This window comes from Panthera uncia (genome assembly GCF_023721935.1).
Source record: "Panthera uncia isolate 11264 chromosome C1 unlocalized genomic scaffold, Puncia_PCG_1.0 HiC_scaffold_3, whole genome shotgun sequence".
Classification (NCBI taxonomy): Eukaryota; Metazoa; Chordata; class Mammalia; order Carnivora; family Felidae; genus Panthera; species Panthera uncia.
In genome coordinates, this window is record NW_026057584.1 from 57,687,660 (window position 1) to 57,701,279 (window position 13,620).

Here is a 13,620-nt window from a genome sequence, read left to right on the forward strand (position 1 = left end):
ACCCCTGTTTCCTCAGTTACGACAACCTGAGCAGTTGCCCCAGTGGCTCTAAATCCAAGGGGAAAGGAAGGCAACAGCCAGGGTCTCCACTGGACTCCAGGCTCCCTTCCCGAATCCTATAGCTTCAGGTCACGGGCTCCAGACTCTCCGTTAACCCCGAGGGCGCCGGGCGGGAGATTTATCCTCAAACGAACCCGATCCCCGGATGACCCTGGCTGGGGACGTGTATTCAGGGAGCATCCTCCTGCCACTCTTCCTCTTTCGAGTAACAGCTCAGGGTTTCTCCCCTCCGCGCCTCCGCAAATCCCATTCAAGAAAAATGCCTGGGATTTCGCCTAAAACGCCCCCGCCCCCGCCGGGCTCCGGGAGGCCGCCTCCCGCGCGACCCGGGGCGGCTCCTCCGGGCCCGGGCCAGGAGGGGCGCGCGCCCCCGGCCCCCGCGCGCGCCCGTTGCCATGGGAACGCAGCGGGTTCGGCCGCCCGAGGGGCAGACACGCGGAGGCGCAGGGGCAGATCCGGTGGGAGACGCTATCGCAAGATGGCGTCTGCGAGGCCGCGGGATGCGGAGTGAGCGCGCCCCGCCGGGGGCCCCGCGAGGCTGCTCGTCTCCCCGCCGCCGCCGCCGCCGCCGCCGCCGCCACTGCGGCGCCGCCTCTCCGCCTGCCATTGCGCCGCGGCCGAGCCTCCCGCCTCGCAGGTATCGCCGTCCGCGCGCGCGCTCCGCGCAGTGCACAGATGGCAGCGACAAGTGCCGGCTCGCCTGGGGCTAGCGGGTCTGCCCCTGTGCGGGTGCGCCTGACAATAACGCGTAAATAACTTTTTCTTGCAGCGGCCCCCAGCGCCCCGGCCTGCAGCCTCCCCGCGCGCCCGCGCCCCACCACGCCCCTCCGACTCTCCGCTCCCTCCGAGGTGTGAGCGCTTCGGGCCGATGCGGTGATCTCCGGCCGGCCTGGGCGGAGCGCGTGGACTGGCGGGCGGCCGCGAGCACTTGGCGAGCGCCTTTACAATGGCCCTGACCCTGTTTGGTAAGTGCAGCCCTCGGACCGCGCCCCTGCAGGTGGGCCGCGCCCGGGGTGGGGGGGCGGGGGCCCGGGGCGCCCGGGGAGGGGATGCCGCGCGCGGAGTCGGGCGCGGGCCGGGGCGGCGGAGTTGGGGCGCCTGGGGCGCCGGGCTTGCTCCCTCGCGCCTCTCCCATTGTTTCCTCTCCAGGCAGGGCCGATGGGCGTGTGCTCCCCTGGCCAATTCTGGGCTGGGAGTCTCTGAGGTCCTGGGTGTTTTGTCAACGGAGGATTCTTTAAGATGCCAACTTGGGAGAGAAGTTAGCTGGTTGTTTCCAAACCTACGTTTATCAAGTCAGTAAATAAAGATCCTGCAAAGTTTATTTATTTTGAACAAGATGTCTGTGCATCCCAACCTCCCCGGAATTGCCAAATGCACGTATTGAGTCTTATTGGATTTGGGGGGTGATTTTTGGAGTCGGCATATTTCGTTGGAAAGAAGAATAAGTGATGAACTGAATAGTTATTAAAATGGAAAATGTTTGTTCTAACAAATACGGGAGCAGACAGAAGAAAGTTGGTTTCTGGAAGATAAGTGATCTCGGGAGAATAACTTTGAGTATTTTAGGAAAGATGTTATTTCTATGATGTAATTACTGCAACACTATTGTTTCAGTGGTTAAGATTTCAAGGTTTTTTGTTGTTTTTATTTTGTTTTTGATTTTTGTTTTTTACCCTGGAGTGTGTAATGACAATGGGCTGGGAAGAAGGGCTGAAAAGATACATTGTTTCCTATTACAGAAACAGTCTATGGTACACATGTACCTCCCTTTAAGAAAACTCAATATGTGAAAATTTAGATATTCAAAGTAGTATGATATGTACTGATATATATTACTATGAAGCTGATAGCTACAAGGATGGTCTTAGTAAGTTACTCATAATATCAAGTTTCCAGTTACGTTTTAATTGCGTCATTTGATCAAGCACATTGTAGGCATAATATACCACAAATGCTTTTTCCTGTAGATAGACTGAACTAATCTGCTGGAATCAGAAAGTTACATTTATTTAATCATCTTATTTTATAAATTAAATTAGATGCAGGGAGATTATTTTCCAAGGTCACATGGCCCTTTTTTGGGGCAAAACTGAGCCCAGAACACAGTTTGCCAGTCTACACTATGTTTACTTTGCCAAAATACCCACAGTACTAGAAATGGCTTTTCTTATTTGGTGTTAGTTCTCTTTAGATGCTTTAAAAAATGTTTCTTCTTTTTCTGAAGGAAAAATCTCACTATTGTTTTCCAATACCTTGTGTCTAATCTGCATCGTTTGGAAGAAGCATTTTTTCTTAAGTATGGACTTTTTTTGTACAAAATTTAAAAATGGTGGAAGGCTTAAGTCATAATTGATATTTTCTGTCGAAGAAGCATTTCTCTTACACTGTTGTAGCTAATACATAGCAGTAATATTTCCAGAAGTAAATATCCCCTTAAACTGTGTTTTTTTTTTTTTTTTTTTTTTTTTTTACTAAATTCATTTTCCTTCCTAAAGAGAGAGTCTGCATTTTCATGGTTTTCAAAGGTAAGGTTTACAAATCAACCACTTTTTGAATGCTTGACATTCTCAGTGAATAAAACTGATAAATGGGGGATAAGCACAGTGAGTGATAAGGTTCTTTTAAAAGGCTTCCTAAGTTATTAAATCTTTACTGAAGTAGAGATGAGGAAAAGAAGGGCACGGATTTGAGTTCTAGAAGCGGATAAACCATTCTCACCCCTCAGAATCAATAAAGTGTCTTTAAAATTTTAAAGTCAACTTGTGCAAAAATAGAACTTAATTTACAAAATCTAATTTGGTGACAGTTTTTAAGAATATTTTCCTGTTACAAAGCAAAGTACACCTGTGTGCGGAGGCTGTTTTCCTGTAATGATAGAGAGGTAGATGTTCTCAAAGGTTCATTGCACACCACTCCTCAGTCATCTCCTCTCTGTTAAAAATGTAGATTCCTTTGGCCACAGAGCCACAGAATCTGCATTTCTAGAAGGGGATTTTAAAAGGATTCCCCTGCGGGGCACCTGGGTGACTCAGTTGGTTGAGCATCCGACTTTGGCTCAGGTCATGATCTCATGGCTGGTGGGCTGGTGAGTTCGAGCCCCGCGTCGGGCTCTGTGCTGACATCTCAGAGCCTGGAGCGTGCTTTGGATTCTGTGTCTCCCTCTCTCTCTGCCCCTCCCCCGCTCATGCGCTCGCTCTCTCTCTCTCTCTGTCAAAAATAAATGTTAAAAAAAAAGGGATTCCCTTTTCTGCCGGTCTCAAGTTTGAGAGCTATTGTATTAAAGATAAATACGAGATTTTCTCAAATTTGCCCAATTCAAAATAGCCTTGGTATAAAGAGCAGTCCCCAACAGTTAGAAGAAATGGATTTTTATTAAAAAAAAATTTTTTTTTTAATTTTTAATGTTCATTTATTTTTGGGTGAGAGAGAGAGCGAGAGAGAGCATGAGAGGCGGGAGGGGCAGAGAGAGAAGGAGACACAGAATCCAAAGCAGGCTCCAGGCTCCGAGCTGTCAGCACAGAGCCTGACGCAGGGCTCGAACCCACAGGTGCAAAATTGTGACCTGAGCCGATGTCAGAGGCCCAACTGACTGAACCACCCAGGCGCCCCTAAAAAATTTTTTTTAATGTTTATTTATTTTTGAGAGAGAAAGAGAGAGAGAGTGCAAGCCAGGGAGGGGCAGAGAGAGAGGGAGACACAGAATCTGAAACTGGCTCCAGGCTTTGAGCTGTCAGCATGGAGCTGACACGGGTCTCAAACCCACAAACCTCGAGATCATGACCTGAGCCAAAGTTGGACACTTAACCAATTGAGCCACCCAGGTGCCCCAAAATGGATCTTATTTCGGAAGTTACAGTTGACCCTTGAACAACATGACCCTTGAACAACAACATTAGGGGTGCTGATTCCCCACATAGTCCAAGATCCACGTGTTAACCTTTCATTCCCCCAAAATGCAACTACTAATAGTCTGTTGTTGAACAGAAGCCTTACTGATAACAGAAGCAGTTGATTAACATGTATTTTCTATGTTATGTGTATTATATATACTATACTCTTACAATAAAGTAAGCAAACGTTATTAAGAAAGTCACAAGGAAGAGAAAATACATTTATAAGTACGGTACTAGTTTTATTGAGAAAAATCCTTATATAAGTGAACCCATACAGTTCATATCTATTGTTCAAGAGTCACCTGTCCTACTTTTTAGCTAGTTTAGTCAGAAGTACCTCCTGTCCCTTTGTATTTACTCTTAATAACCAACTTACAGCAGAGGAGCAATGAGGTATTAAAGTTCTGTGAGACGATAGTGAGGAGAAGATAGGAACAAGAAACTGGACGAACGTAACTAAACAGTCATCAGAGTCAGAGCTCAGTAGGTTTCTACGAAAGCCCTAACCACTGCCAGGATCCCATCTTGTGCATCTTGGGTGTGTTAGTTGGTAAGGTGAGTGTCTTATGTCAGCTTGGGCTCCTGGAGAGAAATACCATAAACTGTGTGGCTTACACCCCAGACATTTATTTCCTGAAGTTTTGGAGGCTGGGAATTCTAAGACCAGCATGTCTGTAGGAAAGGTCTCTGGTCTTTTCTGCGGGCACTAAACTCCTCCGGAGAACTGCATCCTCGTGGCATCATCTAACGTAATAACTCCCCAGAGGCCTCGTTTCCACAAATACTGTCACCTCGGGGGTTAGGGCTTCAACGTAGGAGTTTATTGGAAGACACAGTTCAGTGCTTAGCAGCCAGCAATAGAGTCTAGTTTTTTTTTCTGTTTTGCTTTATGTTTTACATTTCCATTCAGGTTTTTTTTTTTAATCATTGTAAAGAATATTCTTTTTATGGGACATTAGTTAGCTTCATTTTAAAAAATGAGAGCCACTAAAATGACCCAATACAGTTTTCCATTTATATACGTTTAGCATATAGTATGTTGTAGCAACTCAGAATACCTGTCAAATTAAGCTGAAGTGTAAAAACTGTCGTATCTCTTATAGTCACTATTAATCACCTTTGCTGTTTGAAAGGATATTTTTGTGCAAATTTCTGTTTTATCTGTGACAAAAGAACCAGACCCCAATCCTTCCTGATTTTGTGGCTCATTTGGGAGTTGAAAATGTGCATTTTTGGGAGTTCAGGAATTTGTTAACATTTTTCTCCCCTTGTAGATGACTAGACCTCTCAATCGTCAGCATCAATACAAATAAGTTTTAAATCCTCAAATCCTAAAAATAATCCAAATATAATTCATGCTTTTCTCACTCACCTTGCTCATTTGTCCAACATACCTCTATAGCACGTTCAAGAGACATGGCCCTGTCTCATTAGAGCTTACGTTCCAGAACTGTAGTGTAAGCTCCGGACTACTTATCTCCAGTAGGATTCGTTAGAACTTCCCTGACTGGGAAGCACATGTTCTCCAATTATTGCTGGGCCAAGAGGAAATTCTCAGATCATCTAATTTAGGACTTTCTAGCTGGTCTACCTCACAGAACTCCCTGACTGGCCACACCAGTAAAACCCTATTTGACAGAGCTGGGTGAAAAAGCATCCTGCCAGGTTATCCTTTGGCGGGAATGTCTGTCATTTATAGCTAAACGGGGCTGTGGTTTACAGCTCAAATGCTAGGAACTCAGTGACAGTCCAGCTGGGCTGGCTAAACCCTGAATAACTCTCTTCCCTGTCTGTGTAGAATTAGCTTTGGCATTGCTCCCCTCCCCTTTCTTTTTTCTTTCTTCTTTCATTACCTGTCACTGTCATCACTGCCGTAGATCACTCCTAATACTTAGGATTTCACTGTAATTTCTGACCTTTCCACAGACTTTTATACCATCATAGAAACCTTTTTATTATGCTGCCGGGCACACCTGCCTTTGGGCCTCTTTGTAGAGATCCTTTGAGCAGTTAAATGGTAATGGTGTATTCTTTGTGATGCGGTTAGGAAAATTTTGATTTTCTGTGACTGCCCTGACGTTAAAATTGGTTTTTAAAAAGACAAATCCACTCTGCATCTTAAGTATGATTTATTTGACCAAAAGCCAATTTTGTAGGCATCTCCACTTGAATACACTCTCTGCTAAACATTTTTATTTTTCGGACATTGCTCATCAAAGAATATGAGAGGGAGTTACCTAAGCAGCAGTGGTGAGATCAGGTCATGATCTCACGGTCATGAGATCGAGACCCCTCTGGAGCTCCGTGCTGACCGTGGAGACTGCTTAAGATTCTCTTTCTCTCACTCTCTCACTCCCACTCTCATTCTCCTTCCTCTTCTCCCTCTCCCTCTGCCACTCTCCCTGCTCATGCTCACTCTCTCTCTCTAAAGAAAAACCACCATCCTTATTTAAATGCTTGTGCATGTTCTCTTGCTGGTATCAAAAACTTAATATTTCACCTTTAAAATTTTTCTCTTGATGTGTGGTGACTTGGTATAATGCAAGAGAGATAAAAGAATTATAGTTGCTGTAACTCTGATAGTTACCATCTGTGTACAATGTGAAAGGATTGTTGGTGATGCTGTCTTTTGAGTGACATTTGTCCCTGCAAGTAACAGTCCTATAAGCAGCCTGATCTTTGAAGATAGAGTGATATGTATAATTGTAAAACTTTGACGTATTTGTCAAGAAGAGCTGCAGTTTCTTTTAGATCAGTATTTGTCCACTTTTTAAAAAAACATCACCCTTCACAAGAAGTTTTAGGCATTTTTTTCTTAATTGTTTTCTTAGGGAAACTTTAAAAGCAGAGATACACTGTTTCTTTACACAGTGTATGTATATCTGCCTTACGCACAAAGAGTAAGGTTTTTGATCCCCCAAAGCTGATTTTTTCTCCCTTGAAAACAAAGGTTACCTTCGATGAGAATACATGTTTTAGACTAATCTAAAGCAATCATAAGAGAAATAGGCAGAAAAATACTGTTTGGTCATGCTTTGTGTGGCATATAATAATAGTTCTGAAGGGGGGCGCCTGGGTGGCTCAGTTGGTTAAGCGTCCGACTTCGGCTCAGGTCATGATCTCACAATCTGTGAGTTCGAGCCCTACGTCGGGCTCTGTGCTGACAGCTCAGAGCCTGGAGCCTGCTTCACATTCTGTGTCTCCCTCTCTCTCTGCCCCTCCCCTGTTCATACTTTGTCTCTCTCTGTCTCAAAAATAAATAAACGTTAAAAAAATTAAAAAAAAATATAATAGTTCTGAAGGAATGATGTTAGTAAAAGAAGTTATACATTTTTCATTGGATTGGGTTCACCCTAAGAATTAAGTAAACCCTAATTTACTATCATCTTGAGAGCAGCCATAAAAAAGGTTTAGGGAAATCTTTATTAGGGAAACCCCAGGCTGGGTTTTGTATAGCTTTTGTCCAAGTCCCTCTAGTAATAATATCCTTTGATAGAGATATTTGATGTTTTCTCAGTCTTATATAAAATATCAGTAACAGCACCTTTAAAAAACTTCATTTTTTGTCCACCATATATAAATGAAGTCACTGAACTTTCTTTGCAAACCCAACTCAAGACAGGTCCCTGAGCCTGGCCTTATGACCGAATTACCAGCCATAAATCATTCTTACATAGAAAATGATTCTTAAAAGCTTTGATTTTTATTTATTAATATAGTCTTACTATCCTTAAAAAAACAAAATAGGGAGAAATTCAGAAACAATGGTGTGACTGTGTTTTACACTGAAAAGTCATATAGAATTAAAAAAAACCTGTCTAATAAAATAGAGTTATAAATATACTTTCTTAATTTGGCTCCTTATTTCTAAAAACCATAATGAATGCTTTGTGAATATACTAAAAACCACTGCCTTGTGTATGTTAAAGGGTGAATTTTATGGTATGTGAATTCTATCTCAGTGAAGCTGTTATTAATTTAAAAATTACCTGGAGTAAGGAGGCAAGATTGAATAGAAGAAAGGTTTATTTAAACTAAAAAACAGAAATTACTATTTTTAAAATAATGGTTTTATATCCAGGAATGTTTTAGAAGTGTTCGTGTTTTTAGACAGTTTTTTTTCTTTCATTCTCCAAGAATCAAAAAACAAATCAAAAATTGATAGCTTAAAAATGCCCTGCCTGTTTTGAATAGTTGTTTTAAATTTAGAAAAGTAAGCACTTCTTGGAAAGGATGCCAGCAGTTGGGGGATCTGTGGGAGAAGGGAAGGTCAGTCAGGCCCCTGTGTGGCTGGCTGCCCTGGCAGGGGGCCACCTCTTTGTGTTTCCTCTGGCCACACTAAAGGTTATCCTCTCCACTCTGATTTTTACCTTTGAATTTCTTTGGACCGTGTATATTTCATGGTGTAAAACAAGTAGAAGAGAAGATGTAGTCCAAGAAACATCTCCCTGCACGAATAGATTTTCATGACCACAAACATTTCAAAAACTGAGCAACCGTTCCTCTTCTTTAAACTGCTAATCACATCTAATTTCCCATTTGTGCCATTAGCACTTGTCTTCAGCCCTTACGGTATATTCTTTCTTTTAAATAGATCTATGTATGTATATATGTATTTACGTATGTACGTGAGTATGTATGTAGGCAGATTCCATGCCTGATGTGAGGCTTGAACTCACGACCCTGAGATTAAGAGTTGTATGTTCTACCGACTGAGCCAGCCAGGTGCCCCTCTATCTTTACCTTTTATATAGAACTTTGTTATCATTTTTTAGCTCCTTAATGCCGTGAAATGACTTCGTGAGAAGTGATTTCAGGATTTGAAGTAGCTTGTGCTAGGTAGGACAGACATTGGGTAAGTGGTGTAGGCGTTCATTTAAGGGGTATGTAAATATCTGCCTGACTGAAATGTTTCCTCTGCAGTCCTTCCTTGATGAATGAATTTTACACCATTTGACTTCAGTTAAAGCATGGATTCTTAGCCTGTTAATTATGAGGAAGAACATGCTGGATATAGATACGTGTCTTCATATAGCATGAAAGAATGATTTTAATTTATGAACTAAAGATCTTAAAGTACTCAGGGCAAGCATTTTGACTGAGGGAGCTGTGCTGTCAGAGAAAAGAAAGTGGTGGCCTTTATGTAGAGGGTGAGGCATGACTAAGAAGGGGGGAGTGTAATAAACAGAACAGTGTAAAAGCCTAGGGCATTTGGGATTAGGGGCAAGAAAGGATAGGACCGTAGAGTGAGAGAAGGGAGTAGGAACAAGAGCTGTACTATTTCAGAATTTTTCTGAGGGTAGCTCTGAGGCTTGGGATGTGTTTTCTTATTTTGTGATTTGTTTACTCATCTGTTCAGTGAATTGAGGGCCTAAATGTGCCAGGTATGTGTTCAGTTCCTAGTCTCAGGAAGCTTTGGCTCGCAGTGGAGGCGGACGGACAATAAAAAAATGGATGGTGTGCCCGGTGCCTAGTGCTGTGGAGAAGTACAGAGCCGAGTGAGGAGATGGGTCTGGCTGTCCAGCAACATGTCCGGGAAAGCCTCACGACCAAGGTGGATTTTGAGCAGAGACTCGAGGACCGCAAGGGGATGAGTCATGTGAAGTGGGGGCATCACCTCGTGAAACAGGCTTTGAGGCAGGGGTGTGCTCGCTTGACGATTTTGAGGAACAGAACGAAGGGCAATGTGGCTGGAGCGGAGTAAGCTAAGGGAAAGCAGTGGGAGATGAGACAGAGCTGTCCCTGGGGAGTGGAGGAGCGTTGGGCTCTCAGATTATGCAGGGCCTTACAAGCCGTGATAAAGATCAGGTTTTACTCTGTGAGATGGGTACTTCCATAGTGCGTGGAGTAGAGGAAAGTGCTCAGATTTGGGTGTAAAAGAGTTGTGGTTAATACAGTGTCAGCTGTACGTTCTGGTCTCATTTTCCTTATATATAAACAGACGAGTAATTCCCTCCTTCTGTTTGTGCGGAAATAAATGAGATCATGTGTGTGAGGTTCTTAACACGGTGGTGAAGATAGACAGTAGCTGATGTCAGTATCAGTGTTATTGGTGATGTTAACAAAGATCCACAAGAGAAAGATCCACTTGAGAAAGTGGCTCTACAATATTTCCGTTTATGGGTGTTGCTAAATGTGCCATTTTGTACTTTGAGGATGCTCTGGTGGAGACCCAGTTCGGGGATATACGTTGAACAACCAGATGGACTTGTAATAGTGCTGGACGCTTGATACTTCCTCTTGTACTCTGAAACTGTGAAAAGTACACTGACCAGTGCTGCTGCTTCGGGGAGTAATCCAGACTATAGTCAGATCTAGCCCCTGCCCTTTTAGCACTTAAAACATATCAGGGATTGTAAACTCAATGTCTGCTATGTCATAGGTACTCAGTCCAGGTTTACTGAGTGAATAAATGAACGAATGAAGAATTCCTAGCGGGCCGTCACTCTCTATACTTATCCTGTGAGCAACCTTGAATCAGTTTAAATGTTTGCTTTCATTTATCGTTTTTTCTAACTTTATTATTTTGGGTTATTCTTATGTTAGAGTCCAGAATTGGAAATTTAAACCTGTCTCTTAGAATTTGGTTAGTCTAGGGGCGCCTGGGTGGCTTTCGCTGGTCAAGTGTCTGACTTCGGCTCAGGTCATGATCTCACAGTTCATGAGTTCGAGCCCCATATTGGGCTCTGCGCTGTCAGCTTGGATGCCTCTGTCTCCCCCTCTCTTTGCCCCTCCCTTGCTCATGTGCCTGCGCGCTCTCACTCTCTCAAAAATAAGTAAACATTAAACAAATTAAAAGGATTTGGTTAGTCTAACAATTTACTTCCCTACTTCTCCAGTGGGTCCCCATCACCATTAAGATTAAGTCCAAATTCCCTAGTTTGCATATTAGGCTGTTAGGATAGGACCCTTGCTTACCTGTCTGGTCTCATCTCTTACTGTCTCCTCTGTAAGAGGATGTGCTTCAGCCATCTTGAACTTCTTGAAGTTTCCAGAAAGGATTATACTCGGTGTGCCTTTGGCACAGTCATTTCCCAGGCCCTTCTTTGCACTCACGTATCTCTGCACATCTTGCAAAACTCAGTTTGAATAGGCTTCTCTTCTAAGTAGTCTGCTGCTGTGAGTTAGTTACACCTTTTCTGCATCCATTGTACCCTGTGCACATCTCTGTCCTACCACTTATTATGTGGTGACATAGTGGTTGGTAGACATATTCTCTTGTCTTTCCTTTTAGATGAAGTTCCATAATGGGAAAGTTGTAGCTTTCTTCTTTGTATCCTCAACAGCCGCCACAGTGTCTGATGCATCCCAGCTACTCAATAAATACTCGAGTGAATGTTGGATATTACAGTAGGCTACTGTGTTTCTTAAATTTGGGAATTAAGTTCAGGGCCCAAATCAATATGATGCACACCCTCTCTTTATTTTTTTGTTCATTTGTTAATTTTTTTAATACAGGAAAGGTGCTATTATGTCATCTCTTGGTTCCATAGTCTAATATGGATTTCCCAACTGGAAGCTTACAAGGGCTTGAATAAAATGGAAATCTCCCTGGGAGCAGATTCTTTGAGGTTTAACTATAGTATTACTAACCATCAGCAGATGTTTCTAAATTATTTGGCATAATTAGATAACAGATTCCACTTCATTAAACTATTGTTCCTTTTCATTTCAGTGGTACAAAGGAATTGCACATAAATTAGCTTGGTTTGTTCACGTTTTACCCTCACGGAAGGGAACATAATCAAATTGAATAGGAATTCAGTATGAAAATGGCTAACTTAACCTTTTAGAGGTCTGAAAATAAAAACAATATAGTCTTTCTCCCATAATAATAAATCTGTGTCCTACATGAGCTACAGATTTAAATGTGCTACAGATTTAAACATTCATATTTCTGAATGCATAAAAGAAAAATTTCATTTGCTATTTATTAATACCTCTCATTGTTCCAGAAAGAAATGAGGTGATTTACAAATATATATATATATATACACATATATATATGTATGTGTATATATATATATATATATGTATGTGTGTATATATATATATATATGTATGTATGTATATATATATATATAATGTGAGAGGGCTGAAAATATCAGCATGGGAATTTGTTTTTCTCCATCTTGTCTCATTAGTTTCCTCCTCTACCCTGGCTCATTCCTCTTACATTAGAGCCATGCTTTCCTGGTCAGGGTGAGAAAGCCTTTCCTCAGCTTTGGAACCCTGTTAGGTACCAGCCTGAGTTACTAGTGTTCCATCTTTTGGCAGAAGTTTATTGAAAGAGCATTCTGTATGTCCCACCTCCTCTTCTTGGGTGGCTGTTTACTCATTAACCCTGTCTACACCATCTCTTCCTAGACAGTGTTTGATTGTACTTAGGTGTTTGGGAATGTCATCCAGCCCTAGGGAAAAGGGCAAGACTGAAGAAAAAAAAATTCTGACACCTGTTTGGGGCGCCTGGGTGCAGTCGATTAAGGATCTGACTCTTGATTTCGTCTCAGGTCATCATCTCACAGTTGTGAGATCGATCCCCATGTCGGGATCCATGCTGGGTGGCGGAGCCTGACAGAGATTCTGTCCCTCTCTCTCTGCCCTTCCTACCCCTCTCAAAAAAACCAAACAAATGAGGAAGACTTAATTAAGACTATTGTGGTAGGAACACAGTAGGAAAGAGGGAATATGAGAACTTAACTCTGAATATGGGAACGAGAGAGGATTTATAGCCAAGGAGCAGGTTGCAGGGTATGTCAGGGGATGAAAAGTACTAAGAGGAGACAAGGTAGGGGGAACTCTTGCTAACCTGACCTAACAGGATTCTTGATGAGGGCAGGTCAGGGTGATCAGATATCAAGGGTGAGGGTGAGGAATTCGATCAGATGTCAAAGGTGGGAGGGTTTTTTCCAAACTGACATAGGAGAATTCGTGCTCAAATGTCGTTGCAGGCCTGGTAAGACCTGGGGACAAGGCTGACGCTAGTCAAGAAGAGGGCCTGGCAGAGCCTGACTCAGGTTTGGTCAAGGGGAGCTTCCTGTCACGGCCATCACCTCATATTCGGCTTCTGTTGGGCCGGAAGTGCCTTATCACTTAGTAGCCAGTAATCAGTGGCTTCCCCTCAGTCCTCATATTTGATTGTTCTACACTCTTTGCTATTTTTGACTGCCTCTTTCTGGAATCTTCTTTCTCTTGTCTCTCAGGGCATTGTGTTCTCCCGCTACTCCTTCTCTTCCCTTTCACTGTTCTTCAGTCTCCTCTGTTTGCTGCCCAAAATGTCTGCTTTTCAAGACCAGGCCTCCCTTTCTCCCTTGGGAGTATGTCGGCTTCAATACTGCACACTCCGTGGGTGATTCCCGAGTCTCTGACACCAGCCCCGCCCTGGTCCCCCTTCTAAATCTCTGTCAGGATTTCCTGCGGACTCCAGACAGCACACGGTCCCAGTGCCAGATCCTTAACTTTCCTTCTTCAAGCAGCCTCCCTCCCCTTGCCTCTGCACCCAGTCAACTGCCAGCTCCTGCCAGTTCTTCCATATCTGTCCCCTGCTCTGTATTTCCTGCTCTTACTCTGCCCTTCTTTCCAGTACTTCATTCAGTCCATACCCCCGCCCCCTGCACCCGTTCAAAAGGAATCCCTTGTCTTCTGAATTCGTTATCATTTTATGTGC

At 43.2% G+C, this 13,620-nt stretch overlaps 1 protein-coding gene across 1 annotated transcript in view; it reads left to right on the forward strand.

The window, feature by feature from the left end:
* The first annotated feature begins 506 nt into the window (after positions 1 to 506).
* The window catches only part of CHN1 (chimerin 1), a 201,471-nt gene continuing 188,357 nt past the window's right edge, over positions 507 to 13,620 (forward strand). Inside the window, exons 1-2 of the mRNA XM_049616020.1 lie at positions 507 to 697; positions 830 to 1,025. Of these exons, the coding sequence (XP_049471977.1) occupies positions 1,007 to 1,025 (19 nt within the window). The 5' untranslated portion in view covers positions 507 to 697; positions 830 to 1,006. The remainder of the gene's footprint in view (positions 698 to 829; positions 1,026 to 13,620) is intronic.